Source organism: Heterodontus francisci, chromosome X (assembly GCF_036365525.1).
Source record: "Heterodontus francisci isolate sHetFra1 chromosome X, sHetFra1.hap1, whole genome shotgun sequence".
NCBI classification, from domain to species: Eukaryota; Metazoa; Chordata; class Chondrichthyes; order Heterodontiformes; family Heterodontidae; genus Heterodontus; species Heterodontus francisci.
The window spans coordinates 13,970,574-13,986,717 of record NC_090421.1 but is presented as its reverse complement, the minus strand read 5'-3'; the positions used below and the strand labels follow the sequence as shown (position 1 = coordinate 13,986,717).

At 47.0% G+C, this 16,144-nt stretch overlaps 1 protein-coding gene across 4 annotated transcripts in view; it reads left to right on the top strand.

Annotated features, from left to right (window-relative positions):
- The window catches only part of LOC137358667 (diacylglycerol kinase beta-like), a 157,396-nt gene that overhangs the window by 51,860 nt on the left and 89,392 nt on the right, over nt 1-16,144 (top strand). Inside the window, exon 2 of one of the 4 annotated variants that reach the window (XM_068024814.1) lies at nt 5,493-5,700. The exons of the other annotated variants lie outside the window; for them this stretch is intronic. Within the exon in view, the coding sequence (XP_067880915.1) occupies nt 5,493-5,700 (208 nt within the window). The remainder of the gene's footprint in view (nt 1-5,492; nt 5,701-16,144) is intronic. 4 annotated transcript variants of the gene reach the window in all.

The following is a 16,144-nucleotide window of genomic DNA, read 5'->3' as shown; positions in this document are numbered from 1 at the left end:
ATCTCTATCTGTGTGTGTGTGTCTATCTGTATCTGTGTGTGTGTGTGTGTGTGTGTGTGTGTGTCTATCTCTATCTGTGTGTGTGTGTCTATCTCTATCTGTGTGTGCGAGTGTGTGTGTGAGTGTGTCTATCTCTATCTGTGTGTGTGTGTGTCTATCTCTATCTGTGTGTGCGAGTGTGTGTGTGAGTGTGTGTGACTATCTCTATCTGTGTGTGTGTGTCTATCTGTATCTGTGTGTGTGTCTATCTGTATCTGTGTGTGTGTGTGTCTATCTCTATCTGTGTGTGTGTGTCTATCTCTATCTGTGTGTGTGTGTGTCTATCTCTATCTGTGTGTGCGAGTGTGTGTGTGAGTGTGTGTGTCTATCTCTATCTGTGTGTGTGTGTCTATCTCTATCTCTGTGTGTGTGTGTGTGTCTATATCTATCTGTGTGTGTGTGTGTCTACCTCTATCTGTGTGTGTGTGTGCGAGTGTGTGTGTGAGTGTGTGTGTCTATCTCTATCTGTGTGTGTGTGTGTGTCTATCTCTATCTGTGTGTGCGAGTGTGTGTGTCTATCTCTATCTGTGTGTGTGTGTCTATCTGTATCTGTGTGTGTGTGTGTCTATCTCTATCTGTGTGTGCGAGTGTGTGTGTCTATCTCTATCTGTGTGTGTGTGTCTATCTGTATCTGTGTGTGTGTCTATCTCTATCTGTGTGTGTGTGTCTATCTGTATCTGTGTGTGCGAGTGTGTGTGTGTCTATCTCTATCTGTGTGAGTGTGTCTATCTGTATCTGTGTGTGTGTCTATCTCTATCTGTGTGTGTGTGTCTATCTGTATCTGTGTGTGCGAGTGTGTGTGTGTCTATCTCTATCTGTGTGAGTGTGTCTATCTGTATCTGTGTGTGCGAGTGTGTGTCTATCTCTATCTGTGTGTGTGTGTGTCTATCTGTATCTGTGTGTGTGTGTGTCTATCTCTATCTGTGTGTGTGTGTCTATCTGTATCTGTGTGTGTGTCTATCTCTATCTGTGTGTGTGTGTCTATCTGTATCTGTGTGTGTGAGTGTGTGTGTGTCTATCTCTATCTGTGTGTGTGTGTCTATCTGTATCTGTGTGTGTGTGTGTCTATCTCTATCTGTGTGTGTGTGTCTATCTCTATCTGTGTGTGCGAGTGTGTGTGTCTATCTCTATCTGTGTGTGTGTGTCTATCTGTATCTGTGTGTGTGTGTGTCTATCTCTATCTGTGTGTGCGCGTGTGTGTGTCTATCTCTATCTGTGTGTGTGTGTGTCTATCTCTATCTGTGTGTGCGAGTGTGTGTGTCTATCTCTATCTGTGTGTGTGTGTCTATCTGTATCTGTGTGTGTGTGTGTCTATCTCTATCTGTGTGTGCGAGTGTGTGTGTCTATCTCTATCTGTGTGTGTGTGTCTATCTGTATCTGTGTGTGTGTCTATCTCTATCTGTGTGTGTGTGTCTATCTGTATCTGTGTGTGCGAGTGTGTGTGTGTCTATCTCTATCTGTGTGTGTGTGTGTGTCTATCTCTATCTGTGTGTGTGTGTCTATCTGTATCTGTGTATGTGTGTGTGTGTCTATCTCTATCTGTGTGTGTGTCTATCTGTATCTGTGTGTGTGTGTGTGTGTCTATCTCTATCTGTGTGTGTGTCTATCTGTATCTGTGTGTGTGTCTATCTCTATCTGTGTGTGTGTGTCTATCTGTATCTGTGTGTGTGTGTGTGTGTGTCTATCTGTATCTGTGTGTGTGTGTCTATCTCTATCTGTGTGTGTGTGTCTATCTGTATCTGTGTGTGAGTGTGTGTGTCTATATCTGTGTGTGTGTGTCTATCTGTATCTGTGTGTGTGTCTATATCTGTGTGTGTGTGTCTATCTGTATCTGTGTGTGCGAGTGTGTGTGTGTCTATCTCTATCTGTGTGTGTGTCTATCTGTATCTGTGTGTGTGTCTATATCTGTGTGTGTGTGTCTATCTGTATCTGTGTGTGCGAGTGTGTGTGTGTCTATCTCTATCTGTGTGTGTGTGTCTATCTGTATCTACGTGTGTGTGTGTGTGTGTGTCAAAATCTATCTCTGTGTGTGTGTGTCTATCTCTATCTGTGTGTGTGTGTGTCTACCACTATCTGTGTGTGCGAGTGTGTGTGTGTGTGTCTATCTCTATCTGTGTGTGTGTGTCTATCTGTATCTGTGTGTGTGTGTGTGTGTCTATCTCTATCTGTGTGTGTGTCTATCTGTATCTGTGTGTGTGTCTATCTCTATCTGTGTGTGTGTGTCTATCTGTATCTGGGTGTGCGAGTGTGTGTGTGTCTATCTCTATCTGTGTGTGTGTGTCTATCTGTATCTGTGTGTGTGTGTCTATCTGTATCTGTGTGTGTGTGTGTCTATCTCTATCTGTGTGTGTGTCTATCTGTATCTGTGTGTGTGTCTATCTCTATCTGTGTGTGTGTGTCTATCTGTATCTGTGTGTGCGAGTGTGTGTGTGTCTATCTCTATCTGTGTGTGTGTGTCTATCTGTATCTGTGTGTGTGTGTGTGTGTCTATCTCTATCTGTGTGTGTGTGTCTATCTGTATCTGTGTGTGTGTGTGTCTATCTCTATCTGTGTGTGTGTCTATCTGTATCTGTGTGTGTGTCTATCTCTATCTGTGTGTGTGTCTATCTGTATCTGTGTGTGTGTCTATCTCTATCTGTGTGTGTGTGTGTCTATCTGTATCTGTGTGTGCGAGTGTGTGTGTGTCTATCTCTATCTGTGTGTGTGTGTCTATCTGTATCTGTGTGTGTGTGTGTGTGTCTATCTCTATCTGTGTGTGTGTGTCTATCTGTATCTGTGTGTGTGTGTGTCTATCTCTATCTGTGTGTGTGTGTCTATCTGTATCTGTGTGTGAGTGTGTGTGTCTATATCTGTGTGTGTGTGTCTATCTGTATCTGTGTGTGAGTGTGTGTGTCTATATCTGTGTGTGTGTGTCTATCTGTATCTGTGTGTGTGTGTCTATATCTATCTGTGTGTGTGTGTGTCTACCTCTATCTGTGTGTGCGAGTGTGTGTGTGAGTGTGTGAGTGTGTGTGTCTATCTCTATCTGTGTGTGTGTGTGTCTATCTGTATCTACGTGTGTGTGTGTGTGTCTATCTCTATCTGTGTGTGTGTGTGTCTACCACTATCTGTGTGTGCGAGTGTGTGTGTGAGTGTGTGTGTCTATCTCTATCTGTGTGTGTGTGTCTATCTGTATCTGTGTGTGTGTGTGTCTATCTCTATCTGTGTGTGCGAGTGTGTGTGTGAGTGTGTGTGTCTATCTCTATCTGTGTGTGTGTGTCGATCTGTATCTATCTGTGTGTGTGTGTGTCTACCACTATCTGTGTGTGCGAGTGTGTGTGAGTGTGTGTGTCTATCTCTATCTGTGTGTGTGTGTCTATCTGTATCTGTGTGTGTGTGTGTGTGTGTCTATCTCTATGTGTGTGTGTGTGTGTGTGGATCTATATCTGTGTGTGTGTGTCTATCTGTATCTGTGTGTGTGTGTGTGTGTCTATCTGTATCTGTGTGTGTGTGTGTCTATCTCTATCTGTGTGTGTGTGTGTATCTCTATCTGTGTGTGTGTGTGTCTATCTGTATCTGTGTGTGTGTGTGTGTATATCTCTATCTGTGTGTGTGTGTCTATCTGTATCTGTGTGTGTGTGTGTCTATCTCTATCTGTGTGTGTGTGTCTATCTGTATCTGTGTGTGTGTGTGTGTCTATCTCTATGTGTGTGTGTGTGTGTGTGTGTATCTCTATCTGTGTGTGTGTGTGTCTATCTGTATCTGTGTGTGTGTGTGTGTATATCTCTATCTGTGTGTGTGTGTCTATCTGTATCTGTGTGTGTGTGTGTGTCTATCTCTATCTGTGTGTGTGTGTCAGAGTGTGTGTATCTATCTGTGTGTGTATCTATCTGTGTGTGTGTCCATCTGTATCTGTGTGTGTGTCTATCTCTATCTCTGTGTGTGTGTCTATCTCTATCTGTGTGTGTGTGTGTGTGAGTGTGTATCTCTATCTGTGTGTGAGTGTGTGTCTATCTGTTTGTGTATCTATCTATCTGTGTGTGTGTCTATCTCTATCTGTGTGTGTGTGTGTGAGAGTGTGTGTATCTATCTGTTTGTGTATCTATCTATCTGTGTGTGTGTCTATCTGTATCTGTGAGAGTGTGTGTCTAGCTCTATCTGTGTGCGTGTGTTTGTGTGTGAGTCTATCTGTATCTGTAATCAGTGTGTGTGTGTGTGGTGAGCACGTATCTATCTTGAAATGTGGCGGGAATTTTATGGGTCCTGCAAGAGTGGCTTTCATGCTGGCTGAGGTAATTTAATTTGGCGTGAGCCGGAATTTCGCACTCCTGACATTGTTTTTTTTTTAATTTGAGATTAAATCAGTGGTGTGTTAGCAGCAGGTTGGAGTTCACCCCATCCTGTGGCAGGTTACACCTTTCCATATATTTGCGTAGTATGAATACTCATTACCTTATCACTATTATTCAAATTTTAAGTCCTACCTGCTAGATTAAGTGTGCAGCACATGGGAATCTCGTGGCAACCGGTTCACGTTCGTTTAAAGGTGGCACGTGCCAGCGTGCTTTGTGCAATTGTGTCTGAGGTCAGTAGCTGTATATTTTTTGAACTCTTCGGCACAAGGAAGACCAACATTGGAATGGAAGTTTGGCTCCAGGCTTAGGACCATCAAGGACGATTCTTTTGCAGTGATGGTGGGGAAGGCATGGGGGTACGGGGTACAGGGTGGGCTATCAAGTGGGTGGAGGCGTGGGGGAGGGTATGGCATAGCGTTCAGAGTGCGTACTAGGTGGTTTCTTTGTTGCTGTTGGTTGGGGGGTGGCGGCGTTTGGAGAAGACAATGAATGTGCCATGACAGGCCTAAAGGGAGGGGTGGGTGCTGTCAATGGCGGGGTCCTGTGGGGCAAACTCAGGGCACTGGCTGGCGGAGGGAGCGGTTACAGTCACAGGGGGCAGTTGGATTTGGTAGGAGGGGTTGCAGGTCGAGACTTAGGGTTGGTATTCGATGGAAGTGGAATGGGACTCGGCACTAACATTGAAGTGGAGAACTGGAGGAGCTAGGATGAGAGTGGGCATACTGATGGTGACAGGTGTTGGCACGGGGAGAGAGATGGCATGTATAAGTTAATAGTGATCTGGAGAACAGTAATGCGGGGAGGTTCAAGGGTCAGAGAGGGAAGGTTGAAGGTAGCGTTGGGTGGGTCAAGGGTGCTGGATGCAGGCTGGAAGGTGGCAGGAGGAGAGTGGAAGGTGGGGTAACCTGCCTGGAATGTAATCCGCACCATTTTTTCAAATGAGAGTATAAACCGTGTGGTTAATCTAGGAATGTAAATCAAAGTGGGAGGACACCAGTGATGGGTGGGGTGGGTCTTGTGGACAATGTTATGCACATACAAACTATCAGCTCATGATTACAATGGTTGAGTGCCGTGGCAAAACAAGGTTGCAGTTTCATGCTCGTCTCATTGCAATAGATGCAAAGCTGCAAAGACACGGGTCTCATACATCCAATATTTCTGCTACCTCGGGAACAACAGCAGAGGATGCGACTGAGGAGGGCTCTTGCCACTCACTGGCTGCTGCCACAATGCCAGCAGCAGGCAGCGCAGGAGGGGGAGGCTGCTCAGAATGATGCCATCCAGGGAAGACGGGCGCTGGCGTGTCAGAGTATCCTCAGCACAAGTAAGCTTCACAGTGTGCCAACCATAGGGCATCCATAATGAGAATGTATCAAAGATTAAAGCAATTAAATGTATTGATATATAATCACATTTCTAGATAATATATTTGATACACCCGTGCCACCTTTACGCTCATAATTCTTTTAGTTTGTGCTTTTTACCACTGCACTTTTCTGCGACCCCGACATTAGCAGCTGAGGTGGAGGCAGTCTGATCAATGCGCTGCCCTGTTGCCCTGGATGACTGTGGTGGGCATCCTATGGTGGAATGGGGCCTTGAGGGCTCCATCCTACTGGGGGTCTCCAGCACTGGTGTAGGAGCATCCCCCTTGGGGTCACCTGCAAGCGGTAAGGGGGTCAATGTTGGGGGGGGAGCGGGGGGAAGAAGAGACGGCGCTTACCCTGGGGGTGCCCTGAGAGGAAGGCCCCGGGGCAGCTGGCATGTACTCCTCCTCCATCCGGGTGCACAATGGCACCTGCCTGTCTCCCTGAGGGGAAGAGGCACCTGGAGGGAGGTCCAGGTTCCTTGTCCTCCTCTCACTTCGGCACTGCTGCACAGAGCCCATGGCTACAGCGATGGAATGAAGCTCAGAGTGCATATGGGTTGAGCGTTCAATAAGACTCGCCATGGATCTTGCCAGACTCTCCATTGCGAAAGCCACATGCTCATATGCCTAAGACATGGCAGACGTCACAGACATCATGGCACGCATGGACTCCTCCATTGGCACGTGCAAAGCCACGGATGACCTCAGGCATCTCCGCCATATTTTGGACCTCAATTAGAGGATCATCATGAGCATGGGGCTCAGCACGGGCCTGGTCCCCAGCAGTTCTCCTATTGTCAGGGTACCCGGCTGGCACATGCTCCCTCAGCTGCTGGGATGTGTCTGTGTCGTGCACACCAGATTGTGACCCTGACTCTAATTGCAAACCCCGCAACGGACCGTGTGGATGTATCTGTGCTGGCGGAGGTGGAAGGGGAGGCAGGTGATGGTGCACCCTCTGGGGCATTGGCGGTGTCTCCCCCAGAGGTGGGTCTTTAGCTTGATGGCATCCCATCAATCAATAATGGACACATGCAGTGGGAAATAAATAGAAGCATATTAAGCATCATCACACCATTAGATTGCCACTTCTTCACATTATCCTCCTCCTGTGTGCACCCATGGCTGCAACATTACAATTGCCACTTCATCCTTACTCCTTGACAATCCTGCCTCGCCATCTGCTACTGCTCTTGCTCCTTCGCCGCCAGCTATTTGAGCTGCCTCCTAGTTTGCTGGGGTCAGAATTCTAATGTCAGGGACTCCACCCCCCCTGTTCTGGCCTGCTCATGTTGATAATGGGTCTGCTTGTCCTGCAGGAGAACCCATCTGGTTCACTAATGTCCCTTAGGGAAGGAAATCTGATGTCCTTACCTGGTCTGGCCTACATGTGACTCCAGACCCACAGCAATGTGGTTGACTCTTAAAAAGATGCCCTCGGAAATGGCCGAGCTAGTACAACGGCAATTAGGGATGGGCAATAAATGCTGCCTTAGCCAGCGACACCCACATCCCACAAACAAATAAAAAAAAGGAGACATTGCTGATTTAATAACATTTGTTTAATAATCATTCATGGGATGTGGGCAACATTGGCTAGGCCAACATTTATTGCCCATCCCTAATTGCCCTTGAGAAGGTGGTGGTGAGCTGCCTTCTTGAACTGCTGCAGTCCATGTGGGGTAGGTACACCCACAGTGCTGTTAGGAAGGGAGTTCCAGGATTTTGACCCAGTAACAGTGAAGGAACGGCGATATAGTTCCAAGTCAGGATGGTGTGTGACTTGGAGGGGAACTTGTTCCCATGCATTTGCTGCCCTTGTCCTTCTAGTTGGTAGAGGTCGTGGGTTTGTAAGGGGCTGTCTAAGGAGCCTTGGTGCGTTGCTGCAGTGCATCTTGTAGATGGTACACACTGCTGCCACTGTGTGTCGGTGGTGGAGGGAGTGAATGTTTGTGGATGGGGTGCTAATCAAGCGGGCTGCTTTGTCCTGGATGGTGTGGAGCTTCTTGAGTGTTGTTGGAGCTGCACCCATCCAGGCAAGTGGAGAGTATTCCATCACACTCCTGACTTGTGCCTTGTAGATGGTGGACAGGCTTTGGGGAGTCAGGAGGTGAGTTACTCGCCGCAGGATTCCTAGCCTCTGACCTGCTCTTGTAGCCATGGTATTTATATGGCTACTCCAGTTCAGTTTCTGGTCAATGGTAGCCCCTAGGATGTTGATAGTGGGGGATTCAGCGATGGTAATGCCATTGAATGTCAAGGGGAGATGGTTAGATTCTCTCTTGTTGGAGAAGGTCATTGCCTGGCACTTGTGTGGCGCAAATGTTACTTGTCACTTATCAGCCCAAGCCTGGATATTGTCCCGGTCTTGCTGCATTTCTACACAGATTGCTTCAGTATCTGAGGAGTCGCGAATGGTGCTGAACATTGTGCAATCATCAGCGAACATCCCCACTTCTGACCTTATGATTGAAGGAAGGTCATTGATGAAGCAGCTGAAGATGGTTGGGCCTACGACACTACCCTGAGGAACTCATGCAGTGATGTCCTGGAGCTCAGATAATTGACCTCCAACAACCACAACCATCTTCCTTTGTGCTAGGTATGACTCCAACCAGCGGAGAGTTTTCCCCCGATTCCAATTGACCTCCAGTTTTGCTCGGGCTCCTTGATGCCATACTCGGTCAAATGCTGCCTTGATGTCAAGGGCAGTCACTCTCACCTCACCTCTTGAGTTCAGCTCTTTTATCCATGTTTGAACCAAGGCTGTAATGAGGTCAGGAGCTGAGTGGCCCTGGCGGAACCCAAACTGAGCGTCACTGAGCAGGTTATTGCTTGCAAGTGCCGCTCAATGGCACTGTTGATGACACCTTCCATCACTTTGCTGATGATTGAGAGTAGACTGTTGGGGCGGTAATTGGCCGGGTTGGACTTGTCCTGCTTTTTGTGTACAGGACATACCTGGGCAATTTTCCACATTGCAGGGTAGATGCCAGTGTTGTAGCTGTACTGGAACAGCTTGGCTAGGGGTGTGGCAGGTTCTGGAGCACAGGTCTTCAGTACTATTGCTGGAATATTGTCAGGGCCCATAGCCTTTGCAGTATCCAATGCCTTCAGTCATTCCTTGATATCACGCGGAGTGAATCAAATTGGCTGACGTCTGGCATCTGTGATGCTGGGGACTTCAGGAGGAGGCCGAGATGGATCGTCAACTCGGCACTTCTGGCTGAAGATTGTTGCAAATGCTTCAGCCTTATCTTTCGCACTGATGTGCTGGGCTCCCCCATCATTGAGGATGGGGATATTTGTGGAGCCACCTCCTCCAGTTAGTTGTTTAATTGTCCACCACCATTCATGGCTGGATGTGGCAGGACTGCAGAGCTTAGATCTGATCCATTGGTTATGGGATCGCTTCGCTCTGTCTATCACATGCTGCTTACGCAGTTTGGCATGCAGATAGTCCTGTGTTGTAGCTTCACCAGGTTGACACCTCATTTTGAGGTATGCCTGGTGCTGCTCCTGGCATGCTCTCCTTCACTTTTCATTGAACCAGGGTTGGTCTCCTGGTTTGATGGTAATGGTAGAGTAGGGGATATGCCGGGCCATGAGGTTACAGATTGTGGTTGAGTACAATTCTGCTGCTGCTGATGGCCCACAGCGCCTCATGGATGCCCGGTTTTGCATTGCTAGATCTTGTTGAAATCTATCTCATTTAGCACAGTGATAGTGCCACACAACACAATGGAGGGTATCCTCAATGTGAAGGCGGGACTTCGTCTCCATAAGGACTGTGCAGTGGTCACTCCTACCAATACAGTCATGGACAGAAGCATCTGCGGCAGACAGACTGATGAGGACAAGGTCAAGTATGTTTTTCCCTCTTGTTGGTTCCCTCACCACCTGCCGCAGAACCAGTCTTGCTGTTATGTCCTTTAGGGCTCGGCCAGCTCGGTCAGTAGTGGTGCTACCGAGCCACTCTTGGTGATGGACATTGAAGTCCCCCACCCAGAGTACATTTTGTGCCCTTGCCACCCTCAGTGCTTCCTCTAAGTGGTGTTCAACAAGGAGGAGTACTGAGTCATCAGCTGAGGGAGGGCGGTAGGTGGTAATCAGTAGGAGGTTATCTTGCCCATGTTTGACCTGATGCCATGAGACTTCATGGGGTCCAGAATCGATGTTGAGGACTCCCAGGGCAACTCCCTCCCTACTGTATACCACTGTGCCGCCACCTCTGCTGGGTCTGTCCTGCCGGTGAGACAGGACATACCTGGGGATGGTGATGGCAGAGTCTGGGACATTGTCTGTAAGGTATGATTCCGTGAGTATGACCATGTCAGGCTGTTGCTTGACTAGTCTGTGGGACAGCTCTCCCAACTTTGGCACAAGCCCCCAGATGTTAGTAAGGAGGACTTTGCAGGGTCGACAGGGCTGGGTTTGCCGTTGTCGTTTCCGGTGCCTCGGTCGATGCCGGGTGGTCTGTCCAGTTTCATTCCTTTTTATTGACTTTGTAGTGGTCAGGTACAACTGAGTGGCTTGCTAGGCCATTTCAGAGGGCATGTAAGAGTTAACCACATTGCTGTGGGTTTGGAGTCACATGTAGGCCAGACCAGGTAAGGACAGCAGATTTCCTTCCCTAAAGGACATTAGTGAACCCGATGGTTTTTTACAACAATTGACAATGGTTTCATGGCCATCATTAGACCAGCTTTTAATTCCAGATTTATTAATTGAATTCAAATTCCACCTTCTGCTGCGGTGGGATTTGAACCCATGTCCCCAGATCAATACCCTGGGTCTCTGGGTTACTAGTCCAGTGACAATACCACTACGCCACCACCTCCCCCTGTCAAATGATGTCTATCATCCCTTGTCTACATGCATGACATCACTCATTCTGGCTGTCAACTGCAGGCAGCATCCAAGCGCAAGCAGACGTCAGACTTACACCTTCTCCACAATCAGTTGCTATGTGGCACCAAGGCTGAACACAAGGCATGGCTGCCCACTGCCAGATATGAAGTTGAACAGAGACCAAGAGATCAATATTTTGTACAGCCTCGGCCACATCACTTACCCTCGCCGATCCTTTTCTGACACTGAACTCAGGTTCTCCTGGTGACCCCACGGTGCGATACTTCCTCTGCTACCTCTGTCCAGGCCACCTTGGTCAGGCGGAAGGGCCTTTTGACTCCATCGTGAGGAACGAGGACCTCCCGCCTTTTCCTGACAGCCTGAACGCTGCCTCCTGGCTGACATTATGGTGATGGGGGTGAGGTTGGCGATGGAGCGATGAGTAAAGGAAAACTGGAACTTGCTGCTGGGGTGGGAGAGGAAAAATAAAGGATAAGGTAGGGTGATAATTAAAAATGATTCAAGCTATATTACTCTTAAATCTGTGCAAAGGAAAAGACAGCATGCAAGCTGGTCAGCATCCATGCTTGCAATGCAGAACGCTTTATAGCCCTGCCGCCAATGGTGCTTTGCAGAGTGATGGCGGGATCAACCAATGAAAAACCGTCCCCACCGCATGATCGCATGTGTCTCCTGTGCCCGCTGCCGGAACATAAATTTCAATATGTGATCACGTGGAAACCGGCAGAAGCGGAAATGCTGCCAATTTCTGGTTCCGCCATTGGAAATGTTCAAGATGCATAAAATACCGCAGTGTGTGTGTGTCTATCTATTTGTGTGTATGTGTGCGTGTCTATATGTGTGTATCTATGTGTGTGTGTGTCTATCTATCTGTGTGTGTGTGTCTATCTGTGTGTGTGTGTGTCTATCTATCTGTGTGTGTGTGTCTATCTGTGTGTGTGCGTCTATCTATCTGTGTGTGTGTGTGTCTATCTGTGTGTGTGGTGTGTGTGTGTCTATCTATCTGTGTGTGTGTCTATCTCTGTGTGTGTGTGTGTGTCTATCTGTGTGTGTGTGTGTGTGTGTGTCTATCTATCTGTGTGTGTGTGTGTGTCTATCTGTGTGTGTGGTGTGTGTGTCTATCTATCTTTGTGTGTGTGTGTGTGTGTGTGTGTGTGTGTGTGTGTGTCTATCTATCTTTGTGTGTGTGTGTGTGTCTATCTGTGTGTGTGGTGTGTGTGTCTATCTATCTTTGAGTGTGTGTGTGTCTATCTATCTTTGTGTGTGTGTGTCTATCTGTGTGTGTGTGTCTATCTATCTTTGTGTGTGTGTGTGTGTGTGTATATGTGTCTATCTATCTTTGTGTGTGTGTGTGTGTCTATCTGTGTGTGTGGTGTGTGTGTCTATCTATTTTTGTGTGTGTGTGTGTATGTGTGTCTATCTATCTTTGAGTGTGTGTGTCTATCTATCTTTGTGTGTGTGTGTGTCTATCTGTGTGTGTGTGTCTATCTATCTTTGTGTGTGTGTGTGTGTCTATCTATCTTTGAGTGTGTGTGTCTATCTATCTTTGTGTGTGTGTGTGTCTATCTGTGTGTGTGTGTCTATCTATCTTTGTGTGTGTGTGTGTGTCTATCTCTGTGTGTGTGTGTGTCTATCTGTGTGTGTGTGTGTGTCTATATGTGTGTGTGGTGTGTGTGTGTGTCTATCTATCTGTGTGTGTGTCTATGTGTGTGTGTGTGTCTATCTATCTCTGTGTGTGTCTATCTATCTCTGTGTGCGTGTGTCTATCTGTGTGTGTGTGTGTCTATCTGTGTGTGTGTGTGTGTGTGTGTGTGTGTGTGTCTATCTATCTGTGTGTGTGTGTGTCTATCTGTGTGTGTGGTGTGTGTGTCTATCTATCTTTGTGTGTGTGTGTGTGTCTATCTGTGTGTGTGGTGTGTGTGTCTATCTATTTTTGTGTGTGTGTGTGTGTGTCTATCTATCTTTGTGTGTGTGTGTGTGTCTATCTGTGTGTGTGTGTGTGTGTCTATCTATCTTTGTGTGTGTGTGTGTGTCTATCTGTGTGTGTGTGTGTGTGTGTGTCTATCTATCTGTGTGTGTGTGTCTATCTGTGTGTGTGGTGTGTGTGTCTATCTATCTTTGTGTGTGTGTGTGTGTATGTGTGTCTATCTATCTTTGTGTGTGTGTGTGTGTCTATCTGTGTGTGTGGTGTGTGTGTCTATCTATTTTTGTGTGTGTGTGTGTGTGTCTGTCTATCTTTGAGTGTGTGTGTGTCTATCTATCTTTGTGTGTGTGTGTCTATCTGTGTGTGTGTGTGTCTATCTATCTTTGTGTGTGTGTGTGTGTCTATCTGTGTGTGTGTGTCTATCTATCTTTGTGTGTGTGTGTCTATCTGTGTGTGTGTGTGTGTATCTGTGTGTGTGTGTGTATGTATGTGTGTGTGTGTGGTGTGAGTGTGTGTCTCTCTATCTGTGTGTGTGTGTGTGTGTGTGTATGTATGTGTGTGTGTGTGGTGTGAGTGTGTGTCTATCTATCTGTGTGTGTGTGTGTGTGTGTGTGTGTGTATGTATGTGTGCGTGTGTGGTGTGAGTGTGTGTGTGTGTATGTATGTGTGTGTGTGTGTGGTGTGAGTGTGTGTCTATCTATCTGTGTGTGTGTGTGTGTGTGTGTATGTATGTGTGTGTGTGTGTGGTGTGAGTGTGTGTCTATCTATCTGTGTGTGTATGTGTGTGTGTGTGGTGTGAGTGTGTGTCTATCTATCTGTGTGTGTGTGTGTGTATGTATGTGTGTGTGTGGTGTGAGTGTGTGTCTATCTATCTGTGTGTGTGTGTGTATGTATGTGTGTGTGTGGTGTGAGTGTGTGTCTATCTATCTGTGTGTGTGTGTGTGTATGTATGTGTGTGTGTGGTGTGAGTGTGTGTCTATCTATCTGTGTGTGTCTATCTATCTGTGTGTGTGTGTCTATCTATCTGTGTGTGTGTGTGTCTATCTTTCTTTTTTTTAATTCATTCATGGGATGTGGGCGTCACTGGCTATGCCAGCATTTATTGCCCATCCCTAATTGCCCTTGAAAAGGTGGTGGTGAGCTGCCTTCTTGAACCCCTGCACTCCATGTGGGGTAGGTACACCCACAGTGCTGTTAGGAAGGGAGTTCCAGGATTTTGACCCAGCGACAGTGACGGAACGGCGATATAGTTCCAAGTCAGGATGATGTGTGACTTGGAGGGGAACTTGCAGGTGGTGGTGTTCCCATGTATTTGCTGCCCTTGTCCTTCTTGTTGGTAGAGGTCGCGAATTTGGAAGGTGCTGTCTAAGGAGCCTTGGTGCATTGCTGCAGTGCATCTTGTAGATGGTACACACTGCTGCCACTGTGTGTCGGTGGTGGAGGGAGTGAATGTTTGTAGATGGGGTGCCAATCAAGCGGGCTGCTTTGTCCTGGATGGTGTGGAGCTTCTTGAGTGTTGTTGGAGCTGCACCCATCCAGGCAAGTGGAGAGTATTCCATCACACTCCTGACTTGTGCCTTGTAGATGGTGGACAGGCTTTGGGGAGTCAGGAGGTGAGTTACTCGCCTCAGGATTCCTAGCCTCTGACCTGCTCTTGTAGCCACGGTATTTATATGGCTACTCCAGTTCAGTTTCTGGTCAATGGTGACCCCAGGATGTTGATAGTGTGGGATTCAACGATGGTAATGCCATTGAATGTCAAGGGGAGATGGTTAGATTCTCTCTTGTTGGAGATGGTCATTGCCTGGCACTTGTGTGGTGCAAATGTTACTTGTCACTTATCAGCCCAAGCCTGGATATTGTCCCGGTCTTGCTGCATTTCTGCACGGACTGCTTCAGTATCTGAGGAGTCACAAATGGTGCTGAAAATTGTGCAATCATCAGCGAACATCCCCACTTCTGACCTTATGATTGAAGGAAGGTCATTGATGAAGCAGCTGAAGATGGTTGGGCCTAGGACACTACCTAGAGGAACTCCTGCAGTAATGTCCTGGAGCTTAGATGATTGACCTCTATCTATCTGTGTGTGTGTGTGATGTGTGTGTCTGTTTATCTGTGTGTGTGGGTGTGTGTGTCTATCTCTATCTGTGTGTGGTGTTTGTGTGTGTCTGTTTATCTGTGTGTGTGTGTGTGTGTCTGTTTAGCTGTGTGTGTGTGTGTGTGTCTATATCTGTGTGTGTGTGTGTCTGTTTATCTGTGTGTGTGTGTGTGTCTGTTTATCTCTGTGTGTGTGTGTGTGTCTATCTCGATCTGTGTGTGGTGTGTGTGTGTGTCTGTTTATCTGTGTGTGTGTGTGTCTGTTTATCTCTGTGTGTGTGTGTGTGTCTCTCTCGATCTGTGTGTGGTGTTTGTGTGTGTCTGTTTATCTGTGTGTGTGTGTGTGTGTCTATCTCGATCTGTGTGTGGTGTTTGTGTGTGTCTGTTTATCTCTGTGTGTGTGTCTGTTTATCTCTGTGTGTGTGTGTGTGTCTATCTCGATCTGTGTGTGGTGTTTGTGTGTGTCTGTTTATCTGTGTGTGTGTGTGTGTCTGTTTATCTCTGTGTGTGTGTCTATCTCGATCTGTGTGTGTGTGTGTGTCTATCTCGATCTGTGTGTGGTGTTTGTGTGTGTCTGTTTATCTCTGTGTGTGTGTGTCTGTTTATCTCTGTGTGTGTGTGTGTGTCTATCTCGATCTGTGTGTGGTGTGTGTATGTGTCTGTTTATCTCTGTGTGTGTGTGTGTGTGTGTCTATCTCGATCTGTGTGTGGTGTTTGTGTGTGTCTGTTTATCTCTGTGTGTGTGTGTGTGTCTATCTCGATCTGTGTGTGGTGTTTGTGTGTGTCTGTTTATCTGTGTGTGTGTGTGTCTGTTTATCTCTGTGTGTGTGTGTCTATCTCGATCTGTGTGTGGTGTTTGTGTGTGTCTGTTTATCTCTGTGTGTGTGTGTGTGTGTCTATCTCGATCTGTGTGTGGTGTTTGTGTGTGTCTGTTTATCTCTGTGTGTGTCTATCTCGATCTGTGTGTGGTGTTTGTGTGTGTCTGTTTATCTCTGTGTGTGTGTGTGTGTCTATCTCGATCTGTGTGTGGTGTTTGTGTGTGTCTGTTTATCTCTGTGTGTGTGTGTCTGTTTATCTCTGTGTGTGTGTCTATCTCGATCTGTGTGTGGTGTTTGTGTGTGTCTGTTTATCTCTGTGTGTGTGTGTGTGTGTGTCTATCTCGATCTGTGTGTGGTGTTTGTGTGTGTCTGTTTATCTGTGTGTGTGTGTCTGTTTAGCTGTGTGTGTGTGTGTGTGTGTCTATATCTGTGTGTGGTATGTGTGTGTCTGTTTATCTCTGTGTGTGTGTGTGTGTCTGTTTATCTCTGTGTGTGTGTCTATCTCGATCTGTGTGTGGTGTTTGTGTGTGTCTGTTTATCTCTGTGTGTGTGTCTGTTTAGCTGTGTGTGTGTGTGTGTGTGTGTGTGTATCTCAATCTGTGTGTGGTGTTTGTGTGTGTCTGTTTATCTGTGTGTGTGTGTGTGTGTGTGTGTCTGTTTAGCTGTGTGTGTGTGTGTGTCTGTTTAG